General features: G+C 36.2%; 1 protein-coding gene and 1 pseudogene across 2 annotated transcripts; both read right to left on the bottom strand.

Annotated features, from left to right (window-relative positions):
* Positions 1–2,821: 2,821 nt before the first annotated feature.
* Positions 2,822–18,485, bottom strand: LOC127869277 (zinc finger protein 93-like). 2 transcript variants are annotated; one of them, XM_052411707.1, is made up of 3 exons: positions 18,339–18,485; positions 11,346–11,527; positions 2,822–4,005 (listed from the first exon to the last, which is right to left on the bottom strand). In XM_052411707.1, exons 2-3 carry the CDS (start codon positions 11,418–11,420, stop codon positions 2,881–2,883), a joined length of 1,200 nt encoding a protein of 399 aa, XP_052267667.1. In that variant the 5' UTR covers positions 11,421–11,527; positions 18,339–18,485; the 3' UTR covers positions 2,822–2,880. The 2 variants fall into 2 exon arrangements, with proteins under 2 accessions (XP_052267667.1, XP_052267668.1); XM_052411708.1 differs by having other exon boundaries at positions 11,346–11,490.
* On the bottom strand, positions 5,902–9,887 carry LOC127869274 (E3 SUMO-protein ligase KIAA1586-like; annotated as a pseudogene).
* Positions 18,486–24,191: the final 5,706 nt, after the last annotated feature.

Here is a 24,191-nt window from a genome sequence, read left to right as displayed (position 1 = left end):
CTGGTTAGTCACACAAGTTATAAGACACTTCATTCTTAAAAAAAAAAAAAAAAAAAAAAATTTTTTTTTTTTTTTTTTTTTTTTTTTTGGGGGAAATTGGGATTTTTTTTTTATAATTTCGGTTTGGGATCAGGTCCGTTTGCTTTGGGAGTGCCTCCGTTGTCCGGAGGCGCAGACAGTGCTGAAAAACCCCTGAGTGTATAAAACCTACATTTTTCTTATTTGTAATTGATTGTAAATTATTCTGGTACTTTTTATTATTTTTTTCCTGTGCAGGTGTATCAAATAAAACTTCAATTTTAACAAAAGCAGTAATATTCATAATCTTCTTACTTCCTTGTAAATTTTAAGAAAATCAAGATTAAATCAAATTTATATTGTGCTACAATGTTTTAAAATAATTCATTTAAAATCTCATTTTACAGCAAAGATTCCAAATCTTACCTGTAAATGAGCCCCATATTTATTACCAGTGCTAGGTTAACTCTTCCCATTTGATTTTTTGTATCGTTTTAATGGGCCATTTAACTTTGCTGAAGTATAGTTATTGGAAGCCAGCACAAGGCAATTAATCAAGGCTTCACCTATGAACAATTTTAAGAACTCTAATAGATCCCAACTGTGCATTTGAATGTTCAAATTTGCATGACCTGTAAATGGGGCAACTTCTGGCTGAGAATTCTCCTGTGTCCAATTCTCCACATCAAATTGATTTTAATGGTCAATGTGTGGCACAAACAAATAATTAAAAGGTGGAGAAGTTATGTCGCCTTCATGAAATTAATTAGCGACATAAATATTCCCTTGGCGAGCAAATCGCCCACTTCGCCCACTATCCAGACCCCTGTGCCAATATATCATTGGAATGAATGACCCAGCTACAAACTCCACCGAGATATCATTGGAACTAATGATCCAGTTACAAACTCTGCCAAGATGTCATTGGAACTTATGACACAGTTACAATCTCCTTTAAGATATCATTTGAACTTATGACCCAGTTACAATCTTCTTCAAGATAGTATTTGAACTAATGACCCAGTTACAAACTCCACCAAAATATCATTAGAACTACTAAGTAATGACCCAGTTATAAACACCACAAAGATAGCATTAGAACTAATGACCCAGTTACAAACTCTTCTATGATATCATTGTAACTAATAATCAGAGTAAGTTTCAAGACTTTCGGAAAACAAATGTGACTTGAAAAGTGTTAACAAGGTAAATATATACGACGGACGTAGACAACAAACTACAGAAAACAGCACAAAAGCTCATCATGTGCATTTCGAGATATAAAATATTTTAAATTCAAATGAGCTTAATTTAATATTGAGCTTTAACTAGAGCTTTGTCACAGACGTGACGAATACCCCCACAAGCTGCATTGACACATAATATTTTGCATGTCGTCTTCACAAAAAACAGCGGACACCATGCTCAATTTTTAAAATGCACTTAGTGAACCCTTGACCTAGTTTTTGACACAGAAAGGCCCAGGTTCTAACTTGGCTTTAAGATCAACTCCATAAAACTTCTGACCAATTTTGGTGAAGATCGGATGTAAACTACTTGTATTTGAGAGCGGACACCATGCTGAATGTTAAAAAACGCACTAAGTGACCCCGTAACCTAGTTTTAGGCCCGGAATGGTCCATGTTCAAACTTGTCCTAGAGATCATATAGATAAAACTTGTGACCAAGTTTGGTGAGAATTGGATGAAAACTACTTGAATTAGAGAGCGGATAACATGGTAAGGTTTAAAACGCACTAAGATACCCTGTGACCTAGTTTTTGACCCGGCATGACCCATATTCAAACTTGACCTAGACATCATCTCGATACATGAACAACGTCTGACCAAGTTTGGTGAAGATTGGATAAAAACTACTTGAATTAGAGAGCGGACAACATGGTGAGGTTTAAAACTCACTAAGTGACCCGTGACCTAGTTTTTGACCCGGAATGGCTGATGTTCGAACTTGACCTACACATCATCTAGTTACAACTTCTGACCAAGTGTGGTGAAGATCAGATTTAAACTACTTGAATTAGAGAGCAGACACCATGCTCAATGTGTAAAACGTACTAAGTGACCCTGTGACCTAGTTTTTGATCTGGCATGGCCCATGTTCAAACTTGGCCTTCAGATCATCTAGATAAAACTTCTGACCAAGTTTGGTGAAGATCGGATGAAAACTACTTGAATAAGAGAGAGGACACCATGCTGAATGTTAAAAAAACGCACTAAGTGATCCCATGACCTAGTTTTTGACCCGGCAAGGCCCATGTTCAAATGTGGCCTTAAGATCATCTAGATACAACTTCTGACCAAGTTTGGTGAAGATCGGATGAAAACTACTTGAATTAGAGAGCGGACATCATGCTGAATGTTTAAAACGCACTAAGTGACCCCGTGACCTAGTTTTTGACCCGGCAAGGCCCATATTGGAACTTGGCCTAGACATCATGTAGATACAACTTCTGACCAAGTTTGGTGAAGATCCGATGACAACTACTTGAATTAGAGAGCGGGCAACATGCTGAATGTTTAAAACGCACTAAGTGACCGTGTGACCTAGTTTTTGACCTAGCAAGGCCGTGTTCCAACTTGGCCTAGACATCATGTAGATACAACTTGTGACCAAGTTTGGTGAAGATTGGATGAAAACTACTTGAATTAGAGAGCGGACACTTAATACGGACCGACAGACAGACAGACCGACAAACAAGTTCACTCCTATAAACTCCTTTAAACCTCGTTTGTGGGGGTATAATTAATACTAAAAAAAATAAGTGATTGAACAATTTACCACGATGAGCCACTCTAGTTTAATGCTTTACCACATTTACACACATCAGACTTATACAGTCTTTTACAGTCTCTCTCCTGTATGTATCTTCATGTGTTTCTTTAAAGAACCACTTTGGCTACATGCATAACCACACACCTCACACTTGTATGGTCTCTCTCCTGTATGTATCCTCATGTGTATCTTAAATAGACTGCTATGGTCACATGCATAACTACACACCTCACACTTGAAATGTCTCTCTCCTGTATGTATCTTCATGTGTGTCTTCAAGTTACCACTACGGTTAAATGCATAACCACACACCTCACACTTATACAGTTTCTCTCCAGAATGTATCATAATGTGTCTCTTCCAGTCACTACTCTGGTTGCAGACAAAACTACACATATCACACTTATAATGTCTCTCTCCTGTATGTATCTTCATGTGATTCTTCAAAGAACCACTCTGGTGCCATGCCTTACCACACACCTCACACTTATATGGTTTCTCTCCAGTATGTATCCTCATGTGTACCTTCAAGTCACTACTCTGGATGCAGACATAACTACACATCTCACACTTGAAATGTCTCTCTCCTGTATGTATCTTCATGTGTCTCTTCAAGCCACCACTATAATTAGATGCGTACCCACACACCTCACACGTGTTCTGTTTCTCTCCATTATGAATCTTCATGTGTTGTTTCAAGGTACCACTCTCAATACATGCATAACCACACACCTCACATGTGTACCGTCTTTCTCCAGTATGTATCATATTGTGTATCTTCAAGGTACTACTCTGGTTGCAGACATAACTACACACCTCACATTTGTAAGGTTTTTCTCCTGTATGTATCCTCATGTGTTGTTTCAAGGTACTATTCTGGTTACATGCATAACCACACACCTCACACTTGTATGGTTTCTCTCCTGTATGTATCCTCATGTGTATTTTCAAGGTACCACTCGCCTTACATGCATAACCACACACCTCACACTTGTATGGTCTTTCTCCTGTGTGTATCAGCATGTGTTTCTTCAAGGAACTATTCTCGTTACATGCATAACCACACACCTCACACTTGTATGGTTTCTCTCCTGTATGTATCCTCATGTGTATCCTGAAGTCACTACTACGGATACATGCATAACCACACACCTCACAATTGTACTGTCTTGCAGAACTATCATTGGAAAATTTCTGAAAAAAAAATTATTAACATGATATTCAGGACACATTTTAACATACAAATAATAATACTAAAAATCAGTATGTATGAAATGTGAACCCCTTATTAATGTTTTGTTACTATTCACAATATAAAACTTGTGATCTTAAAGGGGCTTGTTCACAGATTTTTGTATTTGTCTTTAATGTCATTGAACATGTTTACTAACATATCTAGAATGTAATTAAAAGTCTAAACTAAGTATAATAGCAAGAACAAAGGTAAAATAAAAAATATACCCCAGGACATCTCACAGGAGAGATTCCTGTATTATTATTATTTTTTAAATATATGCTATAAATGTAATAGAAATGCATGTGCGTAAAGTGTCGTCCCATATAAGCCTTGCAGTCCACACAGGCTAATCAAGGCCAACACTTTTGGGTTGTATCATGTTTTTTGTTTAAAGAAAGTTTTTTCTTAGCAAAACTCAAGTTTTTGCGGCAATTGTCTTCCCTGATTAGCCTGTGAGGACTACAAGGCTATTCTGGGACGACACTTTACGCACATGCATTTAACCCCCTTTTCACAGAAAGTGGCTCATTTATTTTGCTTGTCTTACAGGATGCAGGATTGTGTGACTATGTTGGATTCCAAATTCAACGTTAATGCATGTACATGTAAGCACACCAGTAAGTGGTGCTGTTTTTTCAAAATAACTTTTTAAACAATTTTTCTTCAGAATTTCAACTAATGCATAAAAGACTGATTTGTATGCTGCTTATGGAATTGTGAAATATATCAGAATTACTTTAAACAAGAGATTGACAAGCAATATGATCCCCTACTAGTGAAACTCCACCATTTTCAGAATATATTTTTTTTTATTATCATAGCATTGCCATAGCAACCAGAATTCTTGACGTGCATAATCTCAATATTGCCATCTGTCCATTTTCAAGTTTCATGAAAAAATATCAAGAACTTTTTAAGTTATCTCAGGATCCAAAAAAGTGTGACAGACAGACTGACTGATGCACAGAGCGCAAACCACAAGTCCGCTCTGGAGACAATAATAAGCCTGTGGTCTTATTACAAAATTTGTTCTGTACTGCATGGTTATGCTGCACGCAACGTGAAATTTTGTCACAGATTTCAGACATATTCAAGAATTTATACCTATACCTTAAGATATTGGCCTAAACTGCAAGAAATACTGTCTTTAATGCACAAAAGATTTTTGAAAATCTATTTCAATAACTTGATATATTTAAAAAATAAAGTTTTAGCAGTGTGTTTTCATTCTGTCAAGCCCATGTGTAACCCCCTAACAACCCTGTTGATTCTGCATCCTGTTTAACATAATGCATAACCCGTACATTCTTTTTTGAGAATTGTGAACATGTCTTTTTAAAACACTTGACTGAATGTACCCAACACAGAAGCGAAGATTTTCATATCACTTAAAACGTACAGATTTACAATGTAGATAACATGTTATACTTTGCATTATAAATGAATATTCATGATAATATGCGAATAAATAAGATACATTGAAAGACAAGATGAGCAAATAAGTGAACACCACTTATAATGTATAATGATTTATATAAGCAAAAAACAACAAGGGCTGTTTGTAAAACATGCATGCCCCCCTATATGGGCTATAAGTTGTAGTAGCAGCCATTGTGTGAATACGTTTTTTGTCACTGTGAATGGTGGTGGTGGTGGTGGTGGTGGTGGTAGTAGTAGAAGTAGTAGTAGTAGTAGTAGTCAGTGATTTTTTTTGTTACAGCCTGTGCCTTTTGAATTGGGAAAAAAAGCGCGATAAAACTTAAAATTGGGAAAAAAGCGCGATAAACCTTAAAATTGGGAAAAATACATATTTCAATACTATTATAGGAATGTATATTCTTTATTTGCTGATATGTTAACAGTTTACAGAGAAATTGGAGATAATTATTTCTGCATAATGTTTAATTAAACTTGAACATGTTAATGTCAAAGAGCACCATTCTTTTAACACTTACTGTATAATATGATTACACAAGTAATATCACTGTGGAATTGGTCTTGATTATTATTCATTATAAAAATAATGTTTATAATGCATACACATAGTCATTAATTAGTTTTCTAAATTATTTTGTTAACAATTTCCATTATTTTTATAGATTAATTATTTTTTATTATGTGTTCTCATTATCATAATTATAAATTTGACCTTGGTAATCTTTAAGTATGATTTTTACTTAAAGGCACATTTTTCTCTTCTTTTGAAAATGTCAACAATGTCTTCAAGATCCTGGTCAGAAAGTTCTTTTTTCTGATGAGTAATCCTTATCAGTGCATCCAGTTGTTGCTGTGAAAGACGATTCCTCTTCTTGGTAACAACATTTGACATAAGGGAAAAGCTTCTTTCCACTGGTGCTGTGGAGGGAGGAATTATCAAGCAGAGTTGGACAAGACGCTTAGTACAAGGAAAGCACTCCCCAAGAACTGGATCCCTGTGAAACTCAGCGTGGATTTCCTCAACTGTCGTCTTACCATTGCGCCTGAAAAATATTTTAGTTTATGCAAACCCAATTGACTGATTGATGATTTTATTACCAAGACATGTTGTAGAAAAATTAATTATTTTACTTTATGTTCTCTTACCAAATAGTGTCAAATAGGATCTGATAGGATAGGAAATAGTAAATAACAAACAAAGTTATAAATATAATCTAAAATTATTCAGATTATATAATTATCAAATTAATTTATTAGTATGTTATATTTTTATTACTTGCAGATTCTGATAATAAAATTTAAATATAGTCATTTGTCACACCTGTTTTCTATTTAGTGTCCGTTTGTTTTTCCATTAAAATTAGTCTTAGAGATTACATGCATAGCTACATTGTAAATTACAGTAGAGTACCACTTGATACACTTAATAATCAAGTACTGATAATTTAATTCATTTAAGAAGGACTTACTGAATATTAAAGAAAAAAATAAGGAACAATTTCTTCATACTGCTCCTTGGCTGTCATCACAAAGATTTTGTTCAACTTCTGAAATCCAAATGAACATTTTAACTTAACTGAACATAAGGTTTAAAACTAGAACAGACTCACATAGGAACAAGTTAACAAAGTAACAACTGGAACAAGAAACAAGTTTAAAAAAAGGCAACAACTGGAACAATCTTCAGTTGAGTAAGCTAGATGCATATGATAACTTTCTGGGAAAAAGCTACAACATGCAATGAACAGGAACACTCCATGCATAAACATCGTAATTGTAACATAATTATCACTCCGAAAGCTGCTTTATACCGAAGCATGTAAAGCTGAGGTTTGACAGTCTTCAACTCGCTCTCCAATATCAAAGGATCAAAGATGGCTGGCATCTCGGTTACATGGCCTTCAAAGACATCCCTTCTTGGTGTTGTGTAGAAATCAACTAGCTTCCTGATTTATTCCTTAAATAAACATAACATGTAAAATAATCAAAATTAGGAATTTAGCTTTGTAAAACTTAATATTATGTTTATGTAAATACAAATGTATGCTAAAAAATTGTAAAGATCATTGGATAATGTAAAATTAATCAATGATAACTCTTGTAAATAAATAATTTGCAAAACACTTGGAATTAACAAACTCAGGACAACAGAGATAAAGCCATATACCTGTCCATACTGCGGTAAATCTGCAACACTTTCTGGGAGATTCATTGGATTGAAGAACCCAAATGCCGTCAGGACTGGGTCCCCAGTAGAAAAAGCATCCTCGATCTCTTTGATTAGGTCATGTATCAGTGGGATTCCTAAAATGTACAAGGCAATTGTGGTTTACATGTACTTTATGGCTAGTAGCTTAACTTAAACCATGCTGAAATGGGTGTACTGTTTAAAATTATCATATCATTATCAAATATTGTGTACAATAACTTAAAGAGCAGTTTCTGTTTAAAAGCAGTTTATTCAGATTTCTAGCCTACCAGTTTCTGTCAAGAATGTGTCTGGGGTGATATGTGGCATAGCCCCTCTCCGCATTCTCCTTTGGAGGTCTGTTTGTTCATCTATTTCAAAGAAGAGATGTTCACTCTTCGCAAACTCTGTGTCACTATTCTCCAGGTTTCCTGAAAATGTCGTGTACAGCTCGATGAGTGATGAGAGATGACCGGTTGTGTTACTGACATGGGCAGGTAGCTCAGAGAAGTTGACAGTTGCTTCTTGGAGATACAAGGAGAGCATGTTGACTGGCTTCAGGATGTCACAGAGCAGAAGAATCGTTGCTACAGTTCTCTTCTCTGTGATACAGGCTCTGATACCCTGTATTTCTGGGTCCCGCTTCTCTGCAAACAGTGAATCAAGGGTGTCCAAAATGCAGACATACCTGAAAATATAAGTGGTAAACTATGTAAATAGAATGAAGATTGCATTCTCATGCATAGCCAGAACAAGGAAATCTTCAATTAAAAAACACATCAGTGAATAATTATCAATAAATATATAGATTTTTCATAAGCAATTAATGCATTATTCTCAAATGTTTGTATTAAATATCACAAGTACTGATGAACCAACCTTGACACAAAGCGTGCTGCTGCCTGAAGATGACTTAACCATCTTGTTGTGGCAGCCCGTGTGAGTGTCAAGGGCACCTCCCCATACACTTGTTGAATGTGTTTGAAAACCTCCATTTTTTGCGGAGAAAATTCAAACACCTTCCATAATGCAAGCAGAGCTCCATCAACATCTTGCAATACAGGGTAGCGCTTTATTAGATGACACAAACATAGAGCTAGCCTGTGATAGCGACAGTTTAGATACACAGCAAAAGGGTTTATGTGCTTCAGTCGTCTCTACACTCCTGAAATTCAAAAACACTAACATCAAAATATTATAAGTAAAAGAATAATTGGATGTCTTGAAATGCAATGTAATGTCACTTTTATTAAGTCTTAATTATTAAATTATATATCACACCAGACCAGCAAAACTGTACTCAAACCAGTTATCAAGTAACTAATATGAATGACTGACTTATCATGAGTTATTGATAGATTAAGCAGTATATTAATTTGCACTACTAAGGCAAACACACCTGTTTGTACACCACTCATGGTGTTACAACCATCAAAGCCCATAAACATCATCCTTGCAGTGTCGATATGCTTGGCGATCAAGAATGAATGTAAAGCGCCGGCAATGCACTCAGCTGTTCCTTTTTGCAGATGGACGAAACCAAGAAATTCTGTTTGAACTGTTGGTCCATCACTAAATCTGACCATCACGCTCATCTGACTCCTGTTGGCTATATCAGTACTTTCGTCTGCAAGTATTTCTATGTCACTTTTTCTGACTTTGTCTAGAATCTGACGCTCTAGATAGTCTGACAAACAAAGAACCATTTGTGATACACTAGAAGACGACAAGTACGAAATCTGCTCAGTAGACAGAAAGGCTTTCAACTCTTCTACTCCCAGATCAGCAACAAATCTGACAAATTTTTCAACATTTTCAGTTAATGCCCACTGTTGTTTTATCATGAAATCAATGACCATGAAAACTTTCTTCAGTGCTGACCTATTTTTTTGCTTATTTGTTTCGAGATGACTTGTAAGTTGTCGCATGACATTTACATTGGACTTTGCTTTTGAATATCGTTCAACCGAAAATTTATGGTACTGACTGTTTTCATGAATACGCAATTTTCTTGTGGGATGTGTTCTAAGTTTTACACCACTTTGAACAAACGGTCGGTTAGCATGAGTTGTGGTACCAAAAAGTTCACATACTTTACATATGTAACCCTCCTTTACTACACTGAAGTACAGCCAATGAAAGTCTTTTTCATATTTCAATGGCGCAAAATGCCTGTTGTCAGGAACCATCCTGACCTCAACACAAGTGTCTTTCACAAAGTTTGGACTAGATTTTTTGGACTGTGCAGCTGCTAAGCCATTAATTTCATGACAAATTTCACTTGAACATACCATGTCAAAGGCTTGGTGAGATTGCAACGTACCGGACACTGGTTGACAAGTGACTTGGTTGGTTTGGGGAGCTTGGCCCAGATCTGACAGTTGTTGAGATGGAACTTAGTTGATTTGGGAAGCTTGGTCCATATCTGACGCGGATTTAGGGGGGACCTGGTTGATTTCGGGAGCTTGGCCCGGATTTGCCGTGGGTTTATTTTTATCTCCATCCTGTTTGTTACTTTCAGCGGAAGATGTCGAAGCAGTTATGACATTAATGTCCTCGCTGTGTCTTGGCAAAACTCGTAAAAACGACGTAATTTTGCGGTCGTTTGCGGTTTTTGTTCCAGTTAGTTTTTTTAAGTAATATTTACTATTGTGAGACATTTGTCTTTTTCACATTTTGTTGATCGGTAACAGCTTGGCGAATGCAAACATCGTAAATAATTCTTTACCTAGCGTTCGTATTGTCGTAAAAAATTGATGTCGCAAAATTAGAGTGCGAAAACCGAAATTACGTTACGAACATTATCGATTTCGGCTTCAAAATTGTCAAACGGGATTTCGGTGTTTACTCGCACTAAGCATGGAACCTGTTTGTTGCGAACGAAAAAGATCGAAATAATTGTTTGTTATTTCTTTTTTTTGGGAAAAAGGACTTGTATTTTGGGAAAAATTACATGAATTTTGGGAAAAAATGATCATTTTTGGCAATTGGGAAGCAGCCGAATATCGGCTGTAATTTCTACCAAAAAAAACACTGGTAGTAGTAGTAGTAGTAGTAGAAGTAGTAGTAGTAGTAGTAGTATTAGTAGTAGTAGTAGTAGTAGTAGTAGTAGTAGTAGTAGTAGTAGTAGAAGTAGTAGTAGTAGAAGTAGCAGTAGCAGCAGCATTTCAATACCAATACTTAAGAATGATCAAATGGGAAAAGGTAACCTAGCACTGGCAGTAAATATGGGGCTCATTTACAGGTCAGATTTGGAATCTCTGCTGTAAAATGAGATTTTAAATGAATTAAAGGGAGGCAAATGCTGTAATAAAAAGGACATGCATAAACGGTAGTTGTTTCCCTTGTTTGAACCATGCTATATCCTTATAATGCCTATTTCCAGTAACTGTGACCTTCACCTGTGACCTTGACCTTTGACCTCAAAATCAATAGGGGTCTTCTGCGAGTCATGATAAATGTACCTGTGAAGTTTCATGATCCTAGCCCCAAGCGTTCTTGAGTTATCATCCGGAAACCACCTGGTGGACGGACCGACCGACATGAGCAAAGCAATATACCCCCTCTTCTTCGAAGGGGGGCATAAAAATTAAGATCAACAAACATGTCCGTTTAAAGAGCGAACAATAATTTGTAATACGTCATGATAACCTGTCAAAACAGACAACAGACCTTCTCCATTGATATATTTAGGTCAGAAGAGCAAGTACTTGTCTCTGACGAGACCAAGTTCTCTGGTGTCATCATCTCGATAACAGACCAGCAATCCCTCCTCTGTAGCTGTAGGAATAACAGACCAGCAACCCCTCCTCTGTAGCTGTAGGAATAACAGACCAGCAGTTTCTCCTCTTTAGCTGTAGGAATATTTTTAAGTTATTGATTCTATATGTGCGAATGTTCAACTTTTTTTAAGTATCACACAACTAGACCTTTGTTACAAATTAGACTAATACCTTAGAGTCATTTCTATTCTAAAACAAGAGCACCGCATAACGAGTGCCACGCTCGGCTGCGTTTGCAGTTTTGAACAAGGGCTGTTTGTAAAACATGCATGCCCCCATATGGGCTCTCCGTTGTAGTGACAGCCACTGTGTGCAGGGTTTTTTTTCCACTTTTTGGGAAGATAGCCCATGGCTTTGGAATTGGGAATTTTATCGGCATTTTCATGAAATTGGGAAAATAAATTCATTAGCCTTTTTTCCACATGAAAAGTCCACTGATTAGGGAAATACTAAATTTGATATAACTCATTATAATCATTCAAATTAAAAGAACAAAATCTTTTAATACTTTGTTAGATGTAATTGAATTGAAATTGAGATAAAATACGCATAAGACTTCTTTCTAAAAAAAATAAAAAAAATAAAATTTTTTTTTTTTTTTTTTTTGGAAATTGGGAATTTTTTTCCACATTTTGGGAAAAAAGTATACTTTTTGGGATTGGGAACATAGCCGAATTTCGGCTATAAAATCGGGCCAAAAAAAACCCTGGTGTGAATATGTTTTTTGTCACTGTGACCATGACTTTTGACCTAGTGACCCGAAAATCATCTGCCAGTCATGATCAATGTACCTATGAAGTTTCATGATCCTAGCCATAAGCGTTCTTGAGTTATCATCCGGAAACCATTTTACTATTTTGGGCCACCGTGACCTTGACCTTTGACCTGAAAATCAATAGGGGTCATCTGCGATTCATGATCAATCTACCTGTCAAGTTTCATGATCCTAGGAATAAGCGTTCTTCAGTTATCATCCGGAAACCATTTTACTATTTCGAGTCACCGTGAACTTGACCTTTGACCTAGTGATCTCAAAATCGATAGGGGTCATCTGCGAGTCATGATCAATGTACCTTTGAAGTTTCATGATCCTAGGCATAAGCGCTCTTGAGTTATCATCCGGACACAATTTTAATATTTCAGGTCACCATGACCTTGACCTTTGACCTTAAAATCAATAGGGGTCATCTGCAAGTCATGATCAATGTACCTATGAAGTTTCATGATCGTAGCCATAAGCGTTCTTGAGTTATCATCCGGAAACCATTTTACTATTTCAGGTCACCGTGACCTTGACCTTTGATATAGTGATCTGAAAATCAAAAGGGGTCAACTGCTAGTCATGATCAATCTACCTATCAAGTTTCATGATCCTAGGCATAAGCGTTCTTGAGTTATCATCCGGAAACCATTTTACCATTTCAAGTCACCGTGATGTTGACCTTTGACCTAGTGACCTGAAAATCAATAGGGGTCATCTGCGAGTCATGATCAATGTACCTATGAAGTTTCATGATCCTAGGCATAAGCATTCTTGAGTTATCATCCGGAAACAATTTTACTATTTCGGGTCACCGTGACCTTGACCTTTGACCTAGTGACCTGAAAATCAATAGGGGTCATCTGCTAGTCATGATCAATCTACCTATCAAGTTTCATGATCCTAGGCATAAGCGTTCTTGAATTATCATCCGGAAACCATTTTAATATTTAGGGTCACCATGACCTTGACCTTTGACCTAGTGACCTGAAAATCAATAGGGGTCATCTGCTAGTCATGATCAATCTACCTATCAAGTTTAATGATCCTAGGCATAAGCGTTCTTGAATTATCATCCGGAAACCATTTTACTATTTCAGGTCAGTGACCTTGACCTTTGACCTAGTGACCTGAAAATCAATAGGGGTCATCTGCGAGTCATGATCAATGTACCTATGAAGTTTCATGATCCTAGGCCTAAGCGTTCTTGAGTTATCGTCTGACATCCACCTGGTGGACGGACAGACAGACCGACATGAGCAAAGCAATATACCCCCTCTTCTTCGAAGGGGGGCATAAAAAGCTATAGTAATAGTCATGGATAACAACATTTATTTCATTGCAGAACACTTTTTATCAGGCGTAACAAAAATAACTGTTTGTTTCCGGTGGCCCGACCCTACCTATTTTTTTGCCGCCGGTCCTAATCTTTTTTGAGCCCAAAATTCGAAAAAATGGGACCGCGTATTTTTCGGCAACGCTCAATAAACTTGTCTACATTATCCGCATATCATTTTTATTGTTATTGAAGTGCACGTGGTAGCTTGCCAATCAGCAATGAGTTTGCTCACACGTAATATTGGGTCATTCATGACAGACACTGTACACTTGGAATACACAGTCAGTTGATCTTGTCGTCTGCCAACAATATAGCGGCCGATGGCAAACGTCCTATTTAAAGATTAACAAATCAAAAGAAGCGTACCAATAAATAAATTATTTCTAAGCTGATTACTTAACACCTTCCTCCCGACTATCGATCTGAACTAAAGGATGATAATTAAATAATAAGTTCTATTTCGACGATGTTACACCTTTTTGCTGATTATCGTTTGAAATTAAAAGTTGATAATTAAGTTGTTTTGTACCCACAAAAATGCTATTGAAAAGCAATATGTCAACCAAATTGTATATTTGCTAGGTTTTGCAATGTCTGCAGTCAAACGATATGCACATTTTATTTAATGTGGCAAACGCGTACAATTTTTCGGACTGTCATTTTCGGATACATTATTTTTCGTCGATTATAATTTATTTTCGAAGTTCTTTATAGAAGAAATAGAATGACGAATGCACATGCGGTGATACGGACGGTGTGGTTTATAATATTTTAAATTGTATTCACCCGAAAATACAATTGGAAAGACTCTAAAAAAGAACAATTAGTAAGGGCTCTGGATGGGGTGGGGGATCTGCCCTTTATTCCTGTTGATTCCTGCGGTTGCGGTTCCAAGACCCCCGGCCTAATTTTCAGGATTTCAAATTTGGATCAATCGACACCCCTATTAAATGTACTCTATAAAATAACTTATGTTTGTACTTTGACAAGTACCATACAAATTATTTCTATATTGAAAAATGTATGTTACATTATGATATGTGATATGCCTTTGTTGTCATTAAAAGAAATATAAACAAGTTGATAGTAAATGTATATATAATTATTTCAAAACCAGTTTTCGCGCATCGAAAAACAAAAACCTGGTTGGCTCAAAGAAATTTTGGGACAGCGCTAACCCTGGTAGATAGACCCCACAACACCAGTACATAATATAATTTGAAAATGTGGTCCTTTGGAAGCATAAACTGCATCCAAAAAATATAATAGCACACCCAGTTCAGAGCTCCAGATAAGGTTTTGTGAAATTCTTAAATTACTACCAGATTTTCAAAAAGAATTCTTAACACTGAAATTTTATTCTTAACGTTACTACTAAGTTTTTGAAAATAATTCTTATTTTTTATAAATGACCTAAAAATAAATAATAATGGTTATTTTCATGCAAAAAAATCAAAATAAATATACTAGCAACTTTATTTATACGAGTTCAACAGTGTCTTTTCAGTATTATACAATTTTATTTTTCAAATACCTTCATATGCCCAAACTGTGCTTAGATTGCATGCCTTAGATGAATTTTTACATATTTCACAATAAAAACGGGTCTCCCCTTCAATCTTTTCAACGATAAGCCACGGGACTTGTCCCTTCCACTCGTTCAATGTTTTTTGTGTGTTTAAGTTTGGACCCGTCGTGTCGCGTTTTTGTTTAGCTTTTCCGACTGCTCGGAAACTGAACATACAACATCTTATAAGATCATTTCTATAATGTCTTTCTAAACATTTAACTTCAGCTCACTTTGTGTACAATATGTTAAAAGCGTGTTTTTGGACGCTTTGCAGCTTTTTAGGACGCTCTCTGGGCGCCGCCATTGTTTTTTTAACAGATAGACGGTATACGCTGCTTTTATTGGAAAAAATGCGCTTTGTTAAACAAACCCGATAACCATTCTATATAAGCACCGCAAAGATCTTTAATACGTGAAAAAAACTCAATAAAAATCGATAAGAACCCATGTTAAAATAATATTCCTAACTTGATTTTGTAATTCTTTATGGTACGACAAGATTTTAAAATAAATACGTAACATACTTTAAAATAATTCGTAATTACGAAAATACGACCCTTATCTGGAGCTCTGCAGTTTGATTGGGTCTTTTCATGGTGATAATGTTACATGCAACACCACTCGGGTCCCCCTAGCATGGCTTTTGGGCTATTTAATATATAATAAATTATAAATAATATAGTATATACTCCATGATCCCAAAGGAACAGAAAGTATAACAACACTGAATCCCTATAGACGCTGAGGGTCAAGCTTACTGCGACTTTAGTTATGCCTTTTATTGGTCATAAAATGGACTACTGTGAAATCATTTATTTTTGCCAGCATGAAATTTATTACCGACCAATTGACGAATTCAAGATCCTAACGAACAATTATGTCCCATATTTGAACAAATTAAGACTGATTACCAAAGGCACGAGGCACTAAAATCCAACGTAATCCACGCAAAATGTGCAGCTTCATGAGATACACATGCATGCCAAATATCAAGTTGCTATCTTCAATATTGGAAAAGTTATGGCCAATGTTAAAGTTTTCGGACGGACAGACGCCATATATTTTACATTTGACTACAGTATTAAAGCCGTTGCCAGAAGTCAACAATAAACTCGGAAATAAGGAAAGCAACAAATGCAAAATTAATGAACAGCAAGCTTTTATTTCATTAAAGCATTTAAATGAAGCCATATAGCATAACATTCATCATCAAATTTATTGTACATACAGTTGTACAAGAAAAAATGAGAAGAAGATGCACCATGTATGACATTTTCTAAAAAAAAATTATTTTTAAAAATAAAATTATTTGCCTACCTACCTACCATAATTATTTAATTTAGGCCATGTCAGTGGAAACAAACATATTTTTTTGTTAGGCCTCACGCATAGATACCCATAAACCCAACTGGATCGATTCCCCAATGCATCTGTATCAGCCAATCTCGTATCAATTACCGCATACTTACTTCATTTCGTGTCGCTTTTCATTGCCAGATTATCACATATATTGCATTTTTAATAGTCAACTCAAGAATTTTATAAACATTCGCCTGTTTTCTTAAGTACATGTAGCAAATGAATTTTGGCATATGTGACTATTAAAAGATGTAATTTCATCAAAACAGAAAGTGACACAAGAAAGCCTTTTTCTATTTTCAATGTATGTTGCCTATGTTATGACACTGACACAAAAAGGCTTTCTTGTGTCACTTTCTGTTTTGATGAAATGGATTTGACCGTTTGAGGCCTTTTGGAAATCGAAAATTTGGTCAATAATATATCCCCTGCCCCCCTTCAGCTACGACAAGCAGGCTTTTTCCACCACTCCATTTTGGGAAAACGCCACACTGGAATTTTGGGAATTTCACGTCGTGAAAACCCCCATTTTGGGAAAAAAAATAATCCCAAAATTGGCTCAATTGGGAAAAATTATCGCATGTAAAAAGTGTTTCTTATATTTCAAAGAAGCCGTTAACTGGTAAATAACGACTTTTTTGATAACTTATTATTAAAATTTTACAAAATATTATGAACATGTGTAATAAGTGCAGGTTTTTTAATCTGAATTTGGGGAAAAGGCCTGACCTTTTTTGAGGTGAAAAAAATCGCGCGAAGCGCCAGATTTTGAGGAAAATAAGGAGTCTTAAATAATCATAAACATATTTTACAGTTTTTAAAACAAATTCAAGGCAACAAATAATTTAATTATGCAATACTTTCTATTTCTACACTGGATCAGGTTAACTCTTATATTTTAAGGTTAAAAAAAAAAAAAAAAATTTTTTTTTTTTTAAATTGGGAATATTTTTTTTCAATTGGGAAAAAAACAACCAGATTTGCATTGGGAATGGGGCCGAATTTCGGACCCGTGGCATAGGGCGGAAAAAGCCTGACAAGGCTGGCTTCTTCACTTGTGAATCTACTGCCCTTGATTTCCCCCCCACACCTCATTTTTAATGAAAAATTTAGCAATTTGACCCATTTTATAGCATGCACATTACATTCAAACAGAATGCAATCCTAGTTTTGGCTACTGTACCCTTTAATTTCATCCCTGTTCTGGGTTTATTTACCTAGAAAAGTGTCTCCCATACATTTAGATTTTTCACAATTTACCCGGGACCCTACCCCCCTTTCTCTCTACATGTCTGTGTTTTGCTGTCATATTTTGTCGATCGAATGCTGGGTTCTAAAACGCCATATCATTGGCCAACACAATGAGAACAACCAACCAGATGACTCGTTATAAAATTAAAATGGTGTACATGTGTAGATGAAACACCGAGTGACATATAGCGAGAAAGTCAAATTTAATTGAATATTAAAGTTATTAACCAAGCACTGAAGCAGGAGATTGGTTAGTTGTGTTATCATGTTGCTTTAACTGTTTTTTTAACGAATCCAGTTGCATTTTGTCGGCAACTGCATGGGAACATGTGTGTTTTCAATAAAAAAGGTCACGTCCAGTGTTACACAATCTTTCAGCAATAGGCATAGGCATATACTAGTGCGTTTCATACCTTGTGTATATATAATACCAATACGAGGGTTATTTTTTCAAACTATGAATTTTTGTCAGTATTCGTTGTTGAAAAGTCAAACCATACGCAATAGGTGTACATTTAACAATCTGGAACCCCTGGGGTAAGCTCGGGGGGGGGGAAGGTTTCCGGGGGGGGCAAATTTATGATACTGCTGCCTGTGAATTTACCTTCAAAGTTCGGTTCTGTTTCTGCAGCGTGAAATATTGACTGCCACCCAAACAATCTCCACGCAGAGTTATCGTTCCTTGCTCTCACATACACGTGATGCTGGTTCCCGTCAAATCACTGCGCGGAGGTTGCCGCCCAAAGTGAAAACCTTTTGCACTCTGGATCAGCAGACGATTTATTTCATCACTCTGGATCAGCAGACGATTTATTTCATAAACGGAGGAATCCGAGATAGCCGATGTATCACGATTGTTATTTCATAAATATCTATCTTACGGAGGAATCCGAGATAGCCGATGTAGGTTACAATACACTAAATGATCGCTTCATGTAGGGCTGTACTCTCTAAAAAAATATCATAGTTGACAGGAAGGCATGTTTTACACTTTTTACCATTATTCGGGTGTTATCTTGCGGAGATAATGGTAGGGCATGAATAGGTGTTCACTACTGAATCCCTGAAATATGATACACTTGAAGACTATAGTAAACCATTGCACTAGAAAAGGTTGCTTTCCACTAAGAAACGGCCGAAAAAAAAAAGTTGCAAAAACAGTCGATTTTGATTTGTGTCAAGTTCTTTCTTGCATTGTACATGACATATCTTTTTTATTGCATAAATCGATTCCGCTTAGAATGGCTTTTAAGAAAAGGTATGGTTATGGGGGTCTCTATGTGCAAAATTTTGCATTTATTTTCGCTCAAATTGTCGCTTTTACATTGAATTATATAGGGAAACTATTTAGTGTATTATGACCTAAACGCAAAACCAGGCCTAGTCACAAAGGAGCTGTATTTACAGAAAACCATCTTTTTTTTAGTGAGATATGACGCGTTTTGGCAAATTTCACGGAATAATTGCGTTTGTTTCACGAATTTAAGGAGCATCGTGAGTTTTTAAGAAAGAAATACGTTTTCAGAGGAAAATAAGAAAAAAAAAACGTACAAAAACTCGTCTTGAGCATCTCAAATCGCAACAATTTGTGCTGAAAGAGCTCATGAACACGTTTTAATGGTTGTTTACTTCTTTTTCTACATAGCTTGTAACAATATTCCAGTATTTTGACCGATTGTAATTATTTAGGGTAATCGTTTTACGCCTGAACGCCCGTTATAAATCAAAGCTCCGAACGCGAAAGCCACGTGGCTTATCAGGCGTTATAATAAAATGCATTTTCAAGCATTTCTACGTGAAAGATCGGTCTGAAAATTGGCATGCACATAGAAAATAGGTTTATAAGTATCAAGAAGTGCTAATTTTTCGCGATGTTAACAGTAAACGTTGTCTTATAGGTTACAATACACTAAATGATCGCTTCATGTAGGGCTGTACTCTCTAAAAAATATCATAGTTGACAGAAAGGCATGCTTTACACTTTTTACCATTATTCGGGTGTTATCTTGCGGAGATAATGGTAGGGCATGAATAGGTGTTCACTACTGAATCCCTGAAATATGATACACTTGAAGACTATAGTAAACCATTGCACTAGAAAAGGTTACATTCCACTAAGAAACGGCCGAAAAAAAAGTTGCAAAAACAGTCGATTTTGATTTGTGTCAAGTTCTTTCTTGCATTGTACATGACATTTCTTTTTTATTGCATACATCGATTCCGCTTAGAATGGCCTTTAAGAAAAGGTATGGTTATGGGGGTCTCTATGTGCAAAATGTTGCATTTATTTTCGCTCAAAGTTGTCGCTTTTACATTGAATTATATAGGGAAACTATTTAGTGTATTGTGACCTGTATCACGATTGAAAACTCCCTTGCTAGGTTACAATATACTAAATCTTTTTGGAGTGAAATACTCTCTAAAAACATGAACATCATTTATATGTAGAAACAATTCTCTGTAGAGGAACTTGCAATGACTTTATTTTAGAATGTTTCTTTGTGCATGTGGAAGGGAAAACATTGATGTTTAACAGAAATTCACTCTTTTGCTTGAAGGTTGGAGACTACATGAGACTTTGACAGATGGCGGGAAACCCTCAGCCACTAGTGCGAAGCCGGTAAATAGATGCCGTAAAACAGTGACCGTTGATTCGCGTCGAGTTCTTTCTTGCCTAATGCATGATATCTTTTTTATTGTTTAAACCATTGCGGCTTGGAATGCTCTTTAAGAAAAGGTATGGTTATGGGGTCTCTATGCGCAAAAGCTTGACTTTATTTTTTGTTAAAGTTATTGCTTTTTCATTGAATTTGTGTAGGAAATCTTTTAGTATATTGTGACCTAAATGCTAGGGAGCTGTCGCTAGATTCAAGGTTTTTTCCCAAAAGTTTGAGACATTCTTTCTGAAACATATGATGCTATCGTGTCCAACTAAAAATTGTCTTACAAATTATCCTGGTGTCATCAGTTTTCTCCGATGTTAGAAACAATCTGTTTCTGTACAATAACGAATATATTTATCACTTACGACATTGGCATAGAATGGGTGTATTCCACATCGACGGAAAGCGGACTGAATGTTCACGGGTGAAAGCGTGGCTGTGTGCACAACATATATCATTTTTGGTTTCAAAATAACCCCCAGTAACTCTAATGTGGTGATAGCATGCCGCATTCATTGCATTTTTAAAAGGAACGAAACACGAGACGTCCATGAGTTGAATTATATGTGGCTACAATTGGGCTGAAGAACAAATAGAATTATATTATTTGATTTTGCCCATTCAATTAAACCAATTGAGACATGGCTTTTATGACCGTCATACAAGATCAGGATGGGTTTGTTAGCATCACGCGTTGGTAGTAAAGGTTCAATACGGTATTTTATTTAATGAGAAAATATGTCGGTATTGTATTGGACCAGCCGGAAACAGACACTGTCCCATACGTTCCTGGTGTTGATCCTTCAAGTAGGCTTGCATGCATTCGGGCACCAGGAAATATAAAATAAAACATGGAGGAATTTGTTGCCCTGAAGCGTTACCTCCACCAATAAGGGTCACCGTCTGGAACTTACCAGCTGTCACTGCCCGTGCTTTGTATGCCTTGCTGGTAACAATTTTAGGCGGTTTGTGATTTGTACTTAGACCTTTTTCGTCAATACTGTAGATTCTGGATGGCTTGTCTGTCAAATGATATTTGGTACATTGTTCTATTCTTATAAAAAGTTTTCAATTGTCGTTTTAGTGGCACTTCTGGTCCTTGCTATTTCTAGTGACTGAGGTTTTTTTACCTTTAACTCCGGCCATCTACTTAAAAACCCATACAACAATTTCAAACTTTATAACCTTTCCCCTTGTTGTTTTATTCCCAAATGAATAGCATAATCAGAGGCTAGATTAATCATTTCTTGCCGAGAACAACCCATGCCAATTTCAGATATAGTTTTAATATGCTCACAGAGCAATGTTTCCTGTTTGATATCAAAGGAAGGGGAAGGGCCAGATTTTATAGTGTCTATGTCAATTTTTCCACGAACTCTGTCCTTAAAAGTGTATATCGGAATACCGAACTTTTTAGCAACCCTCTCAACAGGAAGCCCTTGTTCAATACACATATTGAACACATGTGTCAGGTCATCATGTGAATAACTGGCCCTGTAGCTGCCTCTTTCCGAAAGAGGAGCCTGAAAATAGACTTAGTAAGTCATAAGGTGTGATGAGGAGATATATCATGTTCGAGAAGACTATTTTACTGCAATAATTTTACACTGAAGCAGAACGTATTGCATTATTATTATATACAAGTTGTTGGTCCTTTATTTAAGGCAAGTGACCAATTGCCAAAACAGTACAAAAATAACAATACGAAACTACATACACACATAGAAGAATAAAGCTGAGGTCACCGCCTTGAAACGGTCAATGCAAAGCATTGGGGGTTTAAACCGGTGAGTGCCCAGCCTCACACTTTGCCCAGCAATATTCATGAAAACATATACAATTTAACCTCATAGCATTGCAACTCAAATAAAACAATAATAAAAGGGAAAAGTTGTATACAAAAGTTTTAATACCGTCTTGTATCAGCAGAGATTAGTTCCCCGATTGAATATGGTATCAAGCTCTTTAGATCAGCGCCAAGCTTTTTCTATGGCAAGCGAAGTGCACATTATTGTCTTAAACCACGGTTTAACAGTGAACTATATATATAGTTAAAAGACTTTGAGCCCAGGTTCAAAGTGCCATTTGCACATAAATTCCTTAAACCCGGGTTCAAAACTTTGAACCGCGGTTCAAAGTCTCTTACCTCTACCAATGAAGCGACCAATGAAATCGTGAATTTGCCTTCTAATTGTGGTTTAAGCTCCGCTGATTGGTTGTCTCTTAACTATGTAGATAAGATAATTTTTTCCGACTTTGAACCGCGGTCAAAGTCTTGAACCCGGGTTTAAGGAATTAAGGTGAAAACGGCACTTTGAACCCGGGTTCAAAGTCTCTTAACTATATAGTCAACTGTTAAACCGTGGTTTTAGACATTCATGTTATATGGCAAGCGTATGGCAAGCGAAGTGCACATTATTGTCTTAAACCACGGTTTAATAGTTAATTATATAGACTTGGGTTCAAAGTGCCGTTTGTACATTAAGTCCTTAAACCCGGGTCAAGACTTTGAACCGCGGTTCAAAGTCGCTTAACTCTATAGTTAAGAAACGACCAATGAATCGCGATATTTGCCTTCTTATTGGGGTTTTAGCTCCGCTGATTGGTTGTCTGGATTATGTAGATAAGAGATTTGTATCTGTTTTAGAAACACGTTGAACCACAGTTAAAACTCTTGAACTCAGGTTTAAGGAATAAATGTGCACACGGCACTTTGAACTCGAGTTCAAAGTCTCTTAACCCTTTAGTTAACTGTTAAATAATAAATGTGCATTCCGCGTGTCTATACCCCAGTTAAAGGCTTTGAACCGTATTTTAAGACTTTCAACCGCAGTTTAAGACTTTGATATGGCAATCGAAGTGCACATTATTGTCTTAAACTATGGTTTAACTGTTAATTTTATAGTTAAGACTTTGAACCCGGGTTCAAAGTGCCGTTTGCCCATAAATTCCTTAAACCCGGGTTCAAGACTTTGAACCACGGTTCAAAGTCTCTTAACTCTATAGTTAAGAAACGACCAATTAAATCGTGACATTTGCCTTCTAATTGTGGTTTAAGCTCCGCTGATTGGTTGTCTCTGGATTATGTAGATAAGAGATTTGTATCTATTTTTAGACACACTTAATAATTTGAACCGCGGTTCAAACTCTTGAACACGGGTTTAAGGAATAAATGTGCAAAAGGCACTTTGAACTCGGGTTCAAAGTCTATTTTATAATTAGTGTGCATAATGTTCGTCTTAACCCCAGTTTAAGACTTTGAACCGCAGTTTAAGACTTTGAACCGCAGTTTAAGACTTTAAACCGCAGTTTAAGACTTTAAACCGCAGTTCAAAGTCTCTTAACCCTATAGTTAAGAGAGGACCAATAAGGAATAAATGTGCAAACGGCACTGTGAACTCGGGTTCAAAGTTTCTTAACTATATAATTAGCTGTTAAATAATAAATGTGCATTCCGCTGCAAAGTCTCTTAACCCTATAGTTAAGAGATGACCAATGAAATCGCGGCATTTACTTTCTAATTGTGGTTAAAGCTCCGCTGATTGTTGTCTCAGATAACAGATTTGTATCTTTTTTAGACACACTTTGAACCGCGTTAGTCAAATTTACTGAAAACAGTGTTTTAATATTTGAAAATATTGAATATGAAGACGAAAATATCGCTTTTTCCTATGTCTGGTTTAAAAAAGAAAAGTAGCTTAAAGATATTTCAATATATATGTTATAACTTTTTAATAAAATTTATATATAAAAATAATAATCGGCAGTTTCTGAGAGGATTTAACCTTGACGAA

The sequence above is a fragment of the Dreissena polymorpha genome, chromosome 2 (genome assembly GCF_020536995.1).
Source record: "Dreissena polymorpha isolate Duluth1 chromosome 2, UMN_Dpol_1.0, whole genome shotgun sequence".
NCBI classification, from domain to species: domain Eukaryota; kingdom Metazoa; phylum Mollusca; class Bivalvia; order Myida; family Dreissenidae; genus Dreissena; species Dreissena polymorpha.
Note: the sequence above shows the minus strand (reverse complement) of the source record. Positions and strands in the feature narration are given on the sequence as shown.

Bases quoted from the DNA above. Each gene is read 5' to 3' on its own strand.
- LOC127869277 (XM_052411707.1), bottom strand. From the start codon at position 11,420: ATGATGACACCAGAGAACTTGGTCTCGTCAGAGACAAGTACTTGCTCT. The intron at 4,006-11,345 runs GTCTGTTGTCTG...TTTTTTTTTCAG, and splicing joins TAAATATATCAATGGAGAAG to AAATTTTCCAATGATAGTTC.